The 12,813-nt window shown below is 62.8% G+C and overlaps 1 protein-coding gene across 2 annotated transcripts in view; it reads right to left on the bottom strand.

Annotated features, from left to right (window-relative positions):
• LAMA5 (laminin subunit alpha 5) overlaps positions 1 to 12,813 on the bottom strand; it is a 51,855-nt gene that overhangs the window by 11,077 nt on the left and 27,965 nt on the right. For both annotated transcript variants that reach the window (XM_040247663.1, XM_040247662.1), the window contains exons 17-46: positions 12,291 to 12,343; positions 11,986 to 12,091; positions 11,791 to 11,843; positions 11,595 to 11,700; positions 11,084 to 11,183; positions 10,812 to 10,968; positions 10,546 to 10,684; positions 10,216 to 10,358; positions 10,033 to 10,139; positions 9,785 to 9,938; positions 9,102 to 9,262; positions 8,884 to 8,992; positions 7,039 to 7,136; positions 6,757 to 6,958; positions 6,550 to 6,676; positions 5,840 to 5,979; positions 5,245 to 5,360; positions 4,943 to 5,154; positions 4,431 to 4,635; positions 4,061 to 4,205; positions 3,720 to 3,860; positions 3,478 to 3,636; positions 3,170 to 3,271; positions 2,983 to 3,066; positions 2,271 to 2,501; positions 1,617 to 1,730; positions 1,286 to 1,413; positions 967 to 1,047; positions 649 to 863; positions 128 to 228 (exon numbers count right to left, since the gene is read on the bottom strand). In XM_040247663.1, coding sequence (XP_040103597.1) covers positions 128 to 228; positions 649 to 863; positions 967 to 1,047; positions 1,286 to 1,413; positions 1,617 to 1,730; positions 2,271 to 2,501; positions 2,983 to 3,066; positions 3,170 to 3,271; positions 3,478 to 3,636; positions 3,720 to 3,860; positions 4,061 to 4,205; positions 4,431 to 4,635; positions 4,943 to 5,154; positions 5,245 to 5,360; positions 5,840 to 5,979; positions 6,550 to 6,676; positions 6,757 to 6,958; positions 7,039 to 7,136; positions 8,884 to 8,992; positions 9,102 to 9,262; positions 9,785 to 9,938; positions 10,033 to 10,139; positions 10,216 to 10,358; positions 10,546 to 10,684; positions 10,812 to 10,968; positions 11,084 to 11,183; positions 11,595 to 11,700; positions 11,791 to 11,843; positions 11,986 to 12,091; positions 12,291 to 12,343 — 3,989 coding nt within the window. The remainder of the gene's footprint in view (positions 1 to 127; positions 229 to 648; positions 864 to 966; positions 1,048 to 1,285; positions 1,414 to 1,616; positions 1,731 to 2,270; positions 2,502 to 2,982; positions 3,067 to 3,169; positions 3,272 to 3,477; positions 3,637 to 3,719; positions 3,861 to 4,060; positions 4,206 to 4,430; positions 4,636 to 4,942; positions 5,155 to 5,244; positions 5,361 to 5,839; positions 5,980 to 6,549; positions 6,677 to 6,756; positions 6,959 to 7,038; positions 7,137 to 8,883; positions 8,993 to 9,101; positions 9,263 to 9,784; positions 9,939 to 10,032; positions 10,140 to 10,215; positions 10,359 to 10,545; positions 10,685 to 10,811; positions 10,969 to 11,083; positions 11,184 to 11,594; positions 11,701 to 11,790; positions 11,844 to 11,985; positions 12,092 to 12,290; positions 12,344 to 12,813) is intronic.

The following is a 12,813-nucleotide window of genomic DNA, read 5'->3' on the forward strand; positions in this document are numbered from 1 at the left end:
CCCCTCCTACCGGGCCCCACCCACAACAAGCCCTGCCCCTATCACCCTGAGCCCCACCCACAAACTCCACCCCTCCCACCGAGCCCTGCCCCTATATCAAGGTCCCGCCCCTCCCAGGCAGCGCTACCTGACAGCGGTCACAGCGCAGCCCAGTCACACCGGCCTTGCAGAGGCATTGTCCACTGTGGGGGTCACAGGCCTCTGTCCCGCATGGGGAGCAGTCACACCCTGCAGAAAGTCACCCTGGGAAATCACCCTAGCTTCTTCCTAGCCCTCGGAAGCCCTTACTAGGCTCCTACTCCACATGGACCTTCTTCCTGCCCCAAAGGAAGCCCCCAGACACTTACTTTTCACCGCCTCCCTGTCCATTCAGGTCCAGACCACACAGCTGCCTACTCACTGTCCCACTGTGCCCAACTTCGCTGCAGCCCAGGCTCAGCCCCCAGAGGAGCCCTTTGGGGAGCCCTGCCAGAGCCCTCCTGGGAACCCCCACCCTCAGGAGAGGCCAGAGTCTCCAAACAACCTCTGGCCTGGCCATGGGGATGCCTGATCATGAGCTTGGGGGCCCTGGTCAGGTCCACACCATCCATGCTGGCCTCGGCCCAGGATGTGGGGGGGACACCCCTTGTCCCTGCCCTCCCCGCTTACGGGTACAGTTGCCGGGCAGCAGGGCATTGCCATAGAAGCCAGGGGCGCAGCTCTCGCAGCGGGGCCCGGTGGTGTGGCGCAGGCAGCCACGGCAGGCGCCTGTTAGGGGGTCGCAGTCGCTGAAGAGCATGTTGGGGTCACCGTTCCCGCTACAGTCACAGGGCTGGCATGAGCTGCCCAGCACCAGGGGGTTCCCGAAGAAGCCAGGTGCACACCTGGGGGGGAGGCATGGTTAGTGGGTGGCACGGGCTCAGGCACTCAGTGCCCTGGGCCCCTCAAACAGACCCTGTCCCACTCAGGCACTGCCACCCAGCTTACCGCTCACAAGAGGCCCCAGCGTAGCCGGGTTTGCAGAGACACTGGGTGCGGCCCCCTCTCAGGATGCAGCCTGTCGCAAAGCTGCAAAGATGGAAGTGGTCATCACACACTGGCATTCTCCGGGCAAGCACCTGTGTACTCAGGCCAGACCAGGCACCACGTGCTGGGGTCCCCACCTCATGGCCCATCTGGCTGCACTGGCCTCCACAGAGGGCACTGTTGATTCAACCAGGTGTGGGGGTAGTATTCCGTTCTGGGTCTATAAAGACTTTGGGCCACCAACCAACAGTCGGGACCTGGGATGGCTGGCCCAGCTTACTTGTTGGAAGGCACGGCCAGGGGGCAGGGGCAGCTGATGCAGGGGGCTGCAGGGTCCTCGGACCCAGTGCGCACGAAGCCGGCCTGGCAGCGCTCACAGTGGTCACCCTCAGTGTTGTGCTGGCAGCCCTAAGCAGAGGGAACAGTTCAGCACCCACAGTGGAAGCCCCGCTCCCACCAGCTCCATCCCCAGCCCTGTAGGGTCTGTGCCCAGGGCACCCACCCCTGCCTAGACCTCAGCATACCCACAACCACGGGCCCAAAGGTGCCCTGGTCTTCCCTACTCTGTGCCTGTGGTGCCTGCTTCCCACCCGCCACAGGGCCCCACTTACTACACAGACGCCTGAGCCAGGGAGGCAGCGGTCTGAGTGGCCGTGGCACTGACAGGGGATGCAGCGGCCCAGGAAGAGACCTTTGATGTCCCGGTAATAGCCAGGGGCGCACTCCTGGAGGGGGTGGGCACTGGCGGTCAGGGAAGGAGGCAGGGCCAGCCTGACGTGGAGGCAGAGCAGGGACCATGCTCACAGGTCAGCCCTAGGGGTCCTGACCCTGACGGGCTGAAGGCACGAAGTCAGAGCCCACAGAGCCACACAGAGGCCCTGGCTCAGGGCACCCCCAACCCCCATTCTCCTCTAGACACTTCCAAGTGAGTGGAGGGATGCCCCACAGGTGAGATGGGGAGGAGGTGCAGTGGATGCTGTCTGGGTGAACTGTGGATGTAAGATGAACTGGGCCCTAAATGAGTGAAGACCAGCTAGGGCACACAGGAGCCGGGCAGGAAGCAGCTGACAGTGGACGAGCAGATGGTCGAACAAGCAGCCGGCTCAGCCTGAGGCGGGAAGGCTGGCTGCTAGCAGGGTGATGCCCAGGAGGTATAAGAGGAGAAGTGGGGTAAGATGGAGACAAAGGCCAAGTGTGGATGCTCGGGAACATGCGGGCTGGGGAGGGGGACCACTTGGCCTTGGTGCCCACCTCCACTGCCTCACCTGGCACGAGTCCCCACGGTAGTTGGCAGGGCACATGCATAGCTCCACATTGCTGGCTGGAGGCCCCCCACCCATCTCACTGGCCACCTCCAGCGCCACCCTGCGCAGGGAGACGGCCGAGGAGGCCTGCGAGAAGAGGGCACGGATATGCAGCTGCTCCAGGCCAGCTAGCACCATCATGAGCTCCTCGCGGGACACGGCACTGTGGGTCTCCATGTGTCGGAAGTTCCCCTGCATAACCACGACAGGGCTCACTGTGGTGGCCACAAGAGGGCACAGCAGGACCCTCCCGTGGGGGCGGGGGCGCTCAGAGCACATGAGGCGAGGTGGGGGGACACGTGGTACAGGTGAGCGACTCCTGACCTGAGAGACAGAGACAACTCACAGAAACACTAAGTGCAAACACAAAAGCGTCGACTGGAGCATACTGAGGGTGAGACTGTCTGTGACCCTGAAGGGATCTTAGAAAAAGATGCACCGGCTACAGATGGAGAGCAGACAGCACAGCTCTGAAGTCAGGACACAGGCTGCACATCAGAAACGACACAACCCCGCCAGAAAAGAAACAGGTAAAAAGGACAGGAGTGGGCAGTGTGCAGAGGGAGCCCCAAGGGCAGCGCACTGGAGGAGCTGACCCATCCTGCTCCTCGACGCTGTTCTACATTACAGGGAACAGGCCCTGCAGCCCCAGGGACCAGGGACGACCGCTCACCTCCACCAGCTGCAGCTCCCCATGGTGAACGTCACCAGGCGCTGGGTACACCGGCTCCAGGAATGTGATGCTCATCTGGTTGCCCTGGAGAGGCAGGTGAGAGGATGAGGGCCAGGAAGCTGGCTGACCACAGTCTCGGCTTGGCTGCACCCGCTGCCCACCCCCCCAAGATCCCCTGGTCAGCCACCTGTAGCACCACATCTGGCCTGCTTTCCATGGGGTTGAACACATCCCCGCGCTGGGTCTCCGAGTGCAGTTCATAGCGGAGGGTCCCGCCATAGGATGACACCTGGAGGCCAGAGAGATGTGACTTGGCCAGACTCAGTCCAGGGGCCCGGAGTCGATCGACAGCAGTGGTTCTGGGCACCCTGGGGCTGGGGGTACGGGTGGGGCCGGGCACCCTCGCAGAGCCTCCTCCCTCCCTGCTTGCCCTCAGCCTCCAGGAGGCCCTGGATCCTCTCGAGGTGCCCTCCCAGGGGACACTCGGCTGCTCACCCGGTCCCCCAGGTAGGAGGGTGGGGCCTGCCAGTACAACTCAGGGATGGCCTCGGGCACACGCTGCAGGTCTGCGCGAAGCATCAGCGCCTCCTGCCGCTCATGGGGTACCACCTGCCGGTCACCACTCAGCAGCGTCCAGCCCTCCATGTCCACGAACTGTGGGGCACACAGATGGGTCACACAGGCTCATGTTCAACGTCCACACAGGCTGATGTGTCCCTGCCTGCCTGCCCACACACCTCACGACGGGCATAGGTCGAGCTCCGGCAGCGGTCAGTGGCCCCGAAGCAGAAGCAGCGGGTGCAGCCTTTGGGGTTGGCAGCATCCAGTGAGAATGTCCCCAGGCGGCACTGGTCACACCTCGGGCCCTGCACATTCTCCTGAGGGTGGGAGGGCATGGCAGGGCAGGGTAGTCAGCCATGTGCAGAGGGTCCAGCCAGTGTTGCCTGTCACCCTGCAACTGGGCTGGCTGTCCCAAAGTATTCCAGGAGGCCCCAGCCTCCCAGAAAGGATGAACTTCAGCTGACAAAGCAAGATGAGGGATGGGGTGAGGAGCAGGCCGGGCCAGTGGACCCCTCACCTTGCAGTAACACTGGCCTGTGAGGGGGTCACACATGCCGGGCGCAGAGCCTGCCTTGTGGCAGTCACAGGGGCGGCAGCTGGGGAAGCCATGGAACCCGGGAGCACAGGTGTCACAGCGGCGTCCGGCCACGTTGGGTCTGCACCTGCCATGAGAGGTCAGGAGCTGGCTGGGCCTCCCTCCACCTGCCCTTCATGTTGAGATGGGACCAGAGGTGTCCCCCCACCATGGTGATGAACCCTCAAGAGCCAGAGGGGAGGGCACTGCTGAGCCCCGGGAGACCCTGCCAGGCAGAGATGGAGTCAGGGCTTGCTGGCAGGGGATCCGGGACTGCTCCAAGGCCACAGAGACCCCCAGCGCAGGCACTCACTTGCACTGGCCACTGTCCACATCACAGGTGGGGTCCATGAGCTCCTGGACACCGGGCCCTGAGCAGTTACACTCCTCACAGCCCACCAGGGGATGGCAGCCAAAGGTCTGGGGCTGGCAGACGAGGCAGTCGGGCGGGATGGTGCGTGGCGGGCAGATGCACTGGCCTGTGAGCTCATCACAGAGGCGGCCGCTGCAGTCACAGGCTGTGGGTGCGGGCACAGCCCCCGGTCAGCAGGCCTGATGGTGGCCCTGAACGTGGGGTGGGGAGCGAGGCCACCCTACCCCAGCCTGGATCCACCCACTCCAGGCCCCAAGTCCCAGGCAGCTCCTCTGACGTGAAGTCAGGTGCTCAAAACTGCTGTCCAGTCCCCAGGACCTTCCAGACAACAGCACAAGGCCCAACTCTCGCTGACAGGAGGAGGCAGCGCTAGTCCACCAGCTTCAGAACATTCTCCTGACCACTGTTGCCTGGCGGGCACCCCTGGGCACTCCCGGGACTGGGGTACTCACGCCTGCAATTGGGGAAGCCCCAGTAGCCGGTGGCACAGCGGGAGCAGTCGCGGCCGATGACATGGGCGCGGCAGGGACATTGGCCCCCAAAAGGCTCACATGTGGGGCCCATGGCGCCCACCTCATGGCAGCCGCATGGCCGAGCCCCGTTGTTGTAGAAGAGCGAGAGGGAGGTGGCGGCGCTGCGGCAGAAGGCGGACGAGCTGGAGGGGCTGGGGGAGGGGAGGGGATGGGGGTGAGGCCAGCTGCCAGCCAGCCACACCTCTGCACACCCCCCACCCCCAGCCCTGAGCCCGGCCCACCTGACGTGGTAACCGTGGGTGGCGCACTGGCTGATAAAGTCGTAGGACTTGTCCAAGGGCTCCTCCCGCAGGTAGCTGGAGCTATAGGCTTCCTCGGGGACCACCAGCACATACTCCTAGAGCATCAAGGCCCGGTCACCTCCCGTGGGCCCAGAGCTTCTCTCCCGCAGGCCAGCATCCGGCCGGATAACGTCATACCCTGTCCTGGGCCCTAGCGAGGTTGCCAGGTTATGGGTCCCTCCCTTGGTCACTCAGAGGGGAGGCCGGCCTTTGCAGCCAAACAGAAGCTCAGGAACAGGTTGTGAAGAGGCAATTGGGCTCCTGGTGCCCCCATCCCTTTTTGCCAGACACCCCCGTCTCCTTCCAGGCCTCCTCCTCCAAGAAGGCCACTCTGACCAGCAGGGACCCCAGGAGCTGGTGGGTGTCATCTTGGCTCATGGACCTCCAGGGCCTCTCAAGATGGGCCTGGAGGTCCCCAGACGCTGCTGCCCTGGCACTGGGCTCAGAGTCGCCTGTAAAGAACAGGGGACACGCCTTGGCAGGGTAACCTCTAATGGTATGATGGGTGGAGGACAGACACCAGCCTCTGACTCACCAGCCAGAGCCACCGGCCCTCAGGCACACGCACGGTCACAGTGAGTTCACTGTCAGTCACGTCCAGGATGGCCCGGCCCTCGCACACCACCAGCGTGCGGCAGCCATAGCCATGCGGGCAGAAGCTGGCATTGGCATGGCCTGGAGGCGAGAAACAGTAGGTCAACACCCACCCCATGCAGACTGCCCATGCCCCACGGCCTTGTCCAGGGACCCCTGCAGTCGCCACGGAGGAGGGGGCACCCATGGGCAGCACGTGCCACTGTGGACTGTGCATCTGTTAACAAGACACGGATGTGTGACCCGTCCAGAGGCCCACAAGGCCGGGCACACTCATGCAACATGAATTGGCAGTGGTCATGTGCAAGGGCTGGTGAGATGCAGGTCTCTGGGCCCCACAGAGCAGAAGGAAACAAATACACATGGACATGTGCCTCCAGGGAGCCCTCAGTCACCCTGGCATGTGGTGGGGGAGTTCTGAGTTACCACACAGACGTGAGGGGCAGAGGCTGCACCTGATATGGGCTGGGGCGCCCTGTTTGAGAACCGAGGGCAGGACAAGGTGTGTGGCCCTGTCACTCACAGCTAGGGGATGGGCCCCGCTTTGTGGCCATGTGAGCTGCGGACCCAGCCGCACCCCATCCGTGTCCTGTATAGGCCATGTGGACCCCTGACAGCCCTCTCACCCAGGGGTCCACCTTCTCTGCTCACCCTGCCAGACGCGGCCCCCGTTGATGAGGACCTCCACAGCAAAGGTCGGGTGAGCGGGCTGGTAGCCATGCAGCAGGAAGGCGTAGCGGCCCAGGGCGGGCACATGGGTGGTGAAGACCACGGTGCCCTGCGGGGAGAGGCTCTGGTGAGCCCACACCAGGAGGGGCGGTGTGCCCACGAGGCTGCGAGTCCTGGCCGGGCCCTCACCTGGGGGTGGCGCAGCAGCGTGGGCTCCGCATCGGGGTCCGCAGCAGTGGGGGGCCGGGGCTGGGGCCCGGGTGGGGGTGCGCCCGGTGTCAGCTCCTGTGAGCGGGTCAGTGGGAGGCCGGGTGGCAGCGGCAGCACCTGGCAGTCTCTGAGGAGCACGGGCTGCGGCGGCTTCGGGAAGCGGGAGGGCAGGCAGGCAGCACTGGGGCAGGGGATACACCAGTGAGCTCCTGTGTCCCTGCCACCACCCTGCCACCCCCACCAGGCCCCCAGCCCCACTACCTGCTGGGGCTAAAGGCACCATGACTGCTGATGCAGTGGACTCGGGGCTCCACGAACTCTGAGCTGAAGGTGTCCGTGGGTACCAGGGTGACGCTGTGCTGTGGGCAGCAGATGGTGTGGGTGCGAAGGCAGGTGAAACCCAGCTACACCTGCCCAGGCTGGCCTGGCTCTTGGCGCCGAGCCCCTGATCCCCACTCAGCCTGCCTCTCCTCCGGCCACACAGACCCCAGCCCTCGACCGAGGTTTCTGGGCCCTGGAGTGCCTTCCAGCCCAACCCAACCCCAGGCCACACCTCCTCTTCCTGCGTCCTCCCCACCGTCCGTGGTCACAGGGCAGGACCCAGCACAGGCAGGTGCTCTGCAAGCCAGGGCTCGTGAGCAGGCGTCTCTGCCCTGTGCTGTCCCAAGGTGTAGAAACACGTGTGACAAGTATGGTAAAACATGACATCACAGTGTGTCTAGAAAAACCCTAAACAGCGGAGAGAGAAGACTGCGAGACTACAGCGACAGCTCAGCCCACCCCAACACGACATCGGCAGAGAAGACAGCACAGCCGTGTGACTCCCATATGGCAGGTTCCAGCACAGGCACGCTAGGCGCACAACCAGTGTCCAGGGTGACCACGGGGGGGGTTGCCGAGGGGCATCTGGGGTGGGGCTGTCTTGCCTCCTGGCCTGGGTACTGTGGGAAAATCGTGCTTGGGCGGTGGGTATAGCTCCATGGGAAGTTTACAGCGACCCAGCCCAGGACTGCAGGGCTGTGTGTATGTGAGGAAGGAATCACAGGGGTTCCAGCATCAAAAACTTAGGAGGAAGCTATGTGACATGAGTCACTCAGCAACGTGGAAGAGACACACAGACTCTGGAAGGAGGAATGAGACACGGCAGATGGGGTGTGGGACTGTGGTTTTCGTTGCAAGTCTTTTCAATATTTGAAGCTTTTATAAAATCTGCACATATTACTCTGATAAAACTGTTAAAAGCCTAGGGAAACGTAATGATGAAACTGTGTAATACTCTGATAAAAAAATGTCATCTTTTTCATCACTTACTGAACAAACACGTATGCTTGGTTCTGGGCATCAAACTAAGGGTTAACACTGCACAGAGTTTAGTGATGCAGAACAGGCCTGCAAAACCAAGTTAACCTTGGGATTTAGTTTCCAACTCTGTGAGGAGGACACAGAAGCAAGTTATTTCGATGCTAGTGAGTCCCAAGCTTCAGGACCTAAGACGCTCACATGGTGTGGCATTTTTGTAAATTATACCAAAAAGCGGCCTTTCATTAAGATTGTTCTTTCTGGGCTTCCCTAGTGGCTCAGTGGTAACGAAGCTGCTTGCCACCCTGATTTGGAAAGATCCCACATGCTGCGGGGCAACTAAGCCCGTGGATACAACTACGGAGACCACACTCCGCAACTGCTGAAGCGAAGCCCACACACCCTAGAGCCCGTGCTCTGCAACAAGAGAAACCACTGCGGGGAGAAGCCCACGCCCCACAGCAAAGAGTCGCCCCTGCTCGCAGCAACTAGAGAAAGCCTGCACAGCCAAAAATAAATTAAAAATTTACAAAGGTATTTCTTTCTACCCTGGCTCCAACTCATCATAGTTCCCCTTAACTGACTACAGGCATTCTTTATAAATAAATACACGTTTCACACCCACAGGAAAAAACCTGCAGGGGAGGGGTTCTGGAAGAACCTGGACTCAGCGCAAGCTGAGGGTGGTGCCGGCAATGGGCATCCAGGCTCACCACACTCTACTTCTGCCCATGTTTAAATCTTTGGAAAGACGGAGCCCTGCAGTGGGGTCCCGGGGCCCATGCAGGGGAGGGGTCGGGGCCTTACCAGGAAGAACCGTGCCTGCTCGGCTGTGACCCGGATGCTGGCCTCCGTGTCCAGGTGGAAGACGGCCAGGTGGCGCTGGGCGTCCAGGGCGGTGCCTCGGCACAGGGTGCTGGGGGGATGGGCAGGGGTGGTTAGTGGGTAGGGCAGCTGGGGTCCTGAACCCAGCCCCAGTGCCCCCCATACCCTTGGCACGCACCCTCTACCCACTCCCTACACACCTGTATGGGCAGGGGTGAAGGGTGAGCACCCCATGCTGGGGGGCCCTCTGGGGGGTGTGCACTGCCACATCCACCTCCTGGCGGGCGTCCTCATTGGCATACTCCACCACCAGGGCATAGGGGCCTGGCTGCGGCACTGCCACCTGAAGCTGGACGTCCACCTGGGGAGACAGGGCAATGTGAGGCCCCACCCCAGGCCCCTCCAAGAGAACAGGGTGCTCCTCAACACCACCCTTCCCACGCTCTGTGCCCAGAGCCTTGTCCTCCCATCTCAGGGCCTGTGTGCCCACCACTCCTGCTGCTGGAGGCACTCCTCTTGTGGCCACTTGACCTTCCAACCTGTGCTCACTCTGAGCCTCCCCGGCCCATCGTGGCCCACCAGCCTCATCACTGTAGACTGTCTGGTGCCTGAAGTGAACCAAGGACCTGCCACCCCCTCATGACAAGCTGGAGCACTGGGCCACCCTCACCCCATTTACAGCTGAGGTCCCAGGCACTGACTCTCAAGGTCAAAATCCGGAAGGCAGCAAGCACTGCCTGAGCCACTGTCTGTGCCATGCCTGCGTCACTTTTGCCCTGTACTCATGTCCCTTCTGCAACACGGACCCTCATCCTCCAGGCCAAGGGCACACCTCCCCAGGGCTTGACCCTACTTGTCCCCAAGGGGACCCAGGGACACGCACATCAGTGCCCCAGCAGACAACAAGCGGCGGGTGTGCAGGGCTGAGCTGCTCCATGGGGCAGGGCCGGGGTAGGCTGTTGTCATGGCGACACAGGGCCTCGGGCCCAGCGGCGGAGGGGAAGCCATCCAGGGGTAGGTGGGTGTAGAGGAGGCAGCTGGTTGGGGACACACAGTCTGGTCAGCACAGGGCAGGTGGCCTGGGCACCGGGAGGAGCAGGTCTCCCGCAGCCCCGCCAGACTGGCCCTCACTTGTCTCCAGAGCGCTGGGCGTCTGGCCGGAAGGTGCAGGGCTCGGTCACTCTCAGCTGCAGCAGGGCCGCCTCATAGTAGGCACTAGGCAGCAGAACCACATAGTCCTTGGGGGGAGGGGGGAGGTTAGGTGTTGTGGCCCCTGCCCCGGGCCCCACCCCAGCCCTCTCAGCCCTGCCTCACCAGGAGCACCCCCTCGGCCTCCACGAGCAGGGTCCAGGCACCAGGGTTCAGCACGAAGGGCTCCCCCAGGCCCCTCTGGGGCACGGTGACAAAGGCAGGCTCGGTGCTGGGTGGGAAGGCCACGGGCTGGCTCTGCTCTGTGCCTGGGGGTGGGGACAGTGGGCTTTCTGGACGCAGGGGTGAGACGGCCACTGCAGGCCACGGTCACCAACCCCCCAGGGTCAGGACAGGCCTGGCCTCCCCACCCACGCACGGGGATGTGGTGGGAGCTGGGTGGGGAGGGGGGATGTGGCGGGAGCTGGGTGGGGAGGGGGCAGCCCCAGCACTCACAATTGGGACATGTGGTGAATTTGCCCTGGTCTCGCATGGAAACCCGCCCGCTCACACTCGTGGGCCCACGGTTGACGTAACGGAAGACGAGCCGGAAGAGGTCAGGGGAGGTCAGGTTCAGCTTCGCCACGATCCTGGGCTGCAGTGGGGTTGGAGGGCACAGAAAGTCAGGGTGGCCCCTCCTGGTCATGCTCAGCCCACACCCATGAGCTCAGAGGCCTGCCCACCCTCTGCCAGCCATCATGCCAGGAACACCGAACCCGTACCTGGATGGATGTCATCTGTGCATAGCCCCGCCAGCTGAAGTTCTCGAACTCCAGGGGGTTGAAGCCGAAGCGCACAGCATGGCCCTCAGGTGTGGCCGCCTCCTCTAGCTCCAGGCGCAGGTGGTGTAAGTCAGGGAGATAGTGGTCCTGAGCAGGCCTGCCCACAGGAGGGTCAGTCAGAGCGGGACAGGTACTGGCCCTGCACCGTATACCGGAGTCCCCAGGGAGAACCCAGTGGACAAACTGCTGCCCCAGCCCAGCAGGGTACCCACTCGCTGCAGGTGGAGCCCTGGGTGTTGGGGCGGCACATGCAGGCACCCGTCCTCAGCTCACAGCTCTGCCCCAGCGCTCCGCCAACATCACACCGGCAGCCTGCAATGGCGGAGCGAGTGAGTGAGGCCCAGCCCCATGGCCTCCACGCTCTTCCCGCAGCCCCCGGCTCAGGACTCCTCTCCGTCCACCCTCCATCAAGGGTGACCCAGGCTGAGAAGACAAGTGTTACCGCCACCAGGAGCTGCCCGGAGCTCTGGACAGCAGAGGGACAGGATTTAGGGCAAGGGCCCTGGGATTGGTTAGTGATGCCTGCCAGGGCATGGGACGGAGGGAGAAGGATGGGGTGAAATCTGCACCCCCTCCACACCAGCACAGGTCTGGCCAGGCACCCAGAGTGGCTCAGTGAGTGCCATGTGACACCCAGACCCTGGCTGGTCCTTGTTCCATGTGTCCCTCCTTGGGCCTCAGCCTCCCCGGCATGTGGTCCAAGGGCCAAGCAGTGGGCCTTACTACGGCAGCCGAAGTAGTCAGCCTGGTCCAGCCCGAAGAAGCCGTCCTTGCAGGCCGCGCAGGTCTGGCCACACACGTGGGGCTTGCAGAAGCACTGGCCGTTGCCCTGGAGGCCGAGGGAGAAGCTGGGACCAGGCCTGGGAGGGTTCCTACACTCTGTTCCCACGGCCCCTGGCACCTCTGCCCTCAGACTCACCGGCTGGCACTGGGCAGCCCCACCCAGCGTGCCCCTGGGATCACAGTTGCAGCCTGGAGGAGAGGCACAGCAGGGCTGAGAGTGGGACGAGGAGCAGGAGGGCTGGACTCCATCCCCACCCTGGCCACTGTGGAGCCAGCCCTCCCCTCCGCAGGGTCTCCCCTAGCACCCTAACACCACTCCAGGCAGACTCACGGGTACAGCCCTCAGGGTTGCTAGGACTCAGCCCCCAGAATCCAGGTTTACAGCGGTCGCAGCTTGGCCCCTCCACGTGAGCCCGGCATGTACAGGGGGCCTGTGCCTGGGAGAGGATGAGACTGAGGGTCAGAGCAGGTCCTTGCCCTCCTAGCACAAACCCTCAGCCCTGGAGCCTGGCCCCATCTTGGGCATCACCCAGCCAGGGCACCAAATGGGCTCTGAGGTTGCCATGGCAACCAAGCAGGTGAGTGATGGTTTCTAGAAGTGAAGGCCTCAGCACCAGAGGGCTGCCCTGGGCTCACCTCGGGAGGGACACGGTCAGCTGGGGCCAGGCCAGCAGGATGGCAGGAGCCAGCTGTGGAGAGAGGCCCAGGCCACGGTCATTACTCAGCCACTGACCCTGACGGCTGAGGGCTTCCCCAGGCCTGGCCAGGACCTAAGGCCCCATGGGAGCCGGCACACATGCCTTCCGCATGTATGAACAGGCAAGAAACCACGCGTGCCTTCATACCCTAGTCCCCGTAGCTGTGAAGGCATGTGCTCTCCCCCATCACACAGCTGTGAACACACAATGAGCACACACTCGCACAAAGCACATAAACAAGCATGAATAAATGGACAGCACATGACCACATGCACAACACACGGACACTCACATGAATGCAGCGTGTGAACAGAAAGCACACAGTGCAGTGCAACAGTCGTGGGAACACGCAGCATATCACACACACACACACACACACACACACACACGGCCAGACACACACGCAGCATATCACACACACACACACACGGCCAGACACACATGCAGCATATCACACACAC

Source organism: Oryx dammah, unplaced genomic scaffold, assembly GCF_014754425.2.
Source record: "Oryx dammah isolate SB20612 unplaced genomic scaffold, SCBI_Odam_1.1 HiC_scaffold_10, whole genome shotgun sequence".
Taxonomy (NCBI): Eukaryota; Metazoa; Chordata; class Mammalia; order Artiodactyla; family Bovidae; genus Oryx; species Oryx dammah.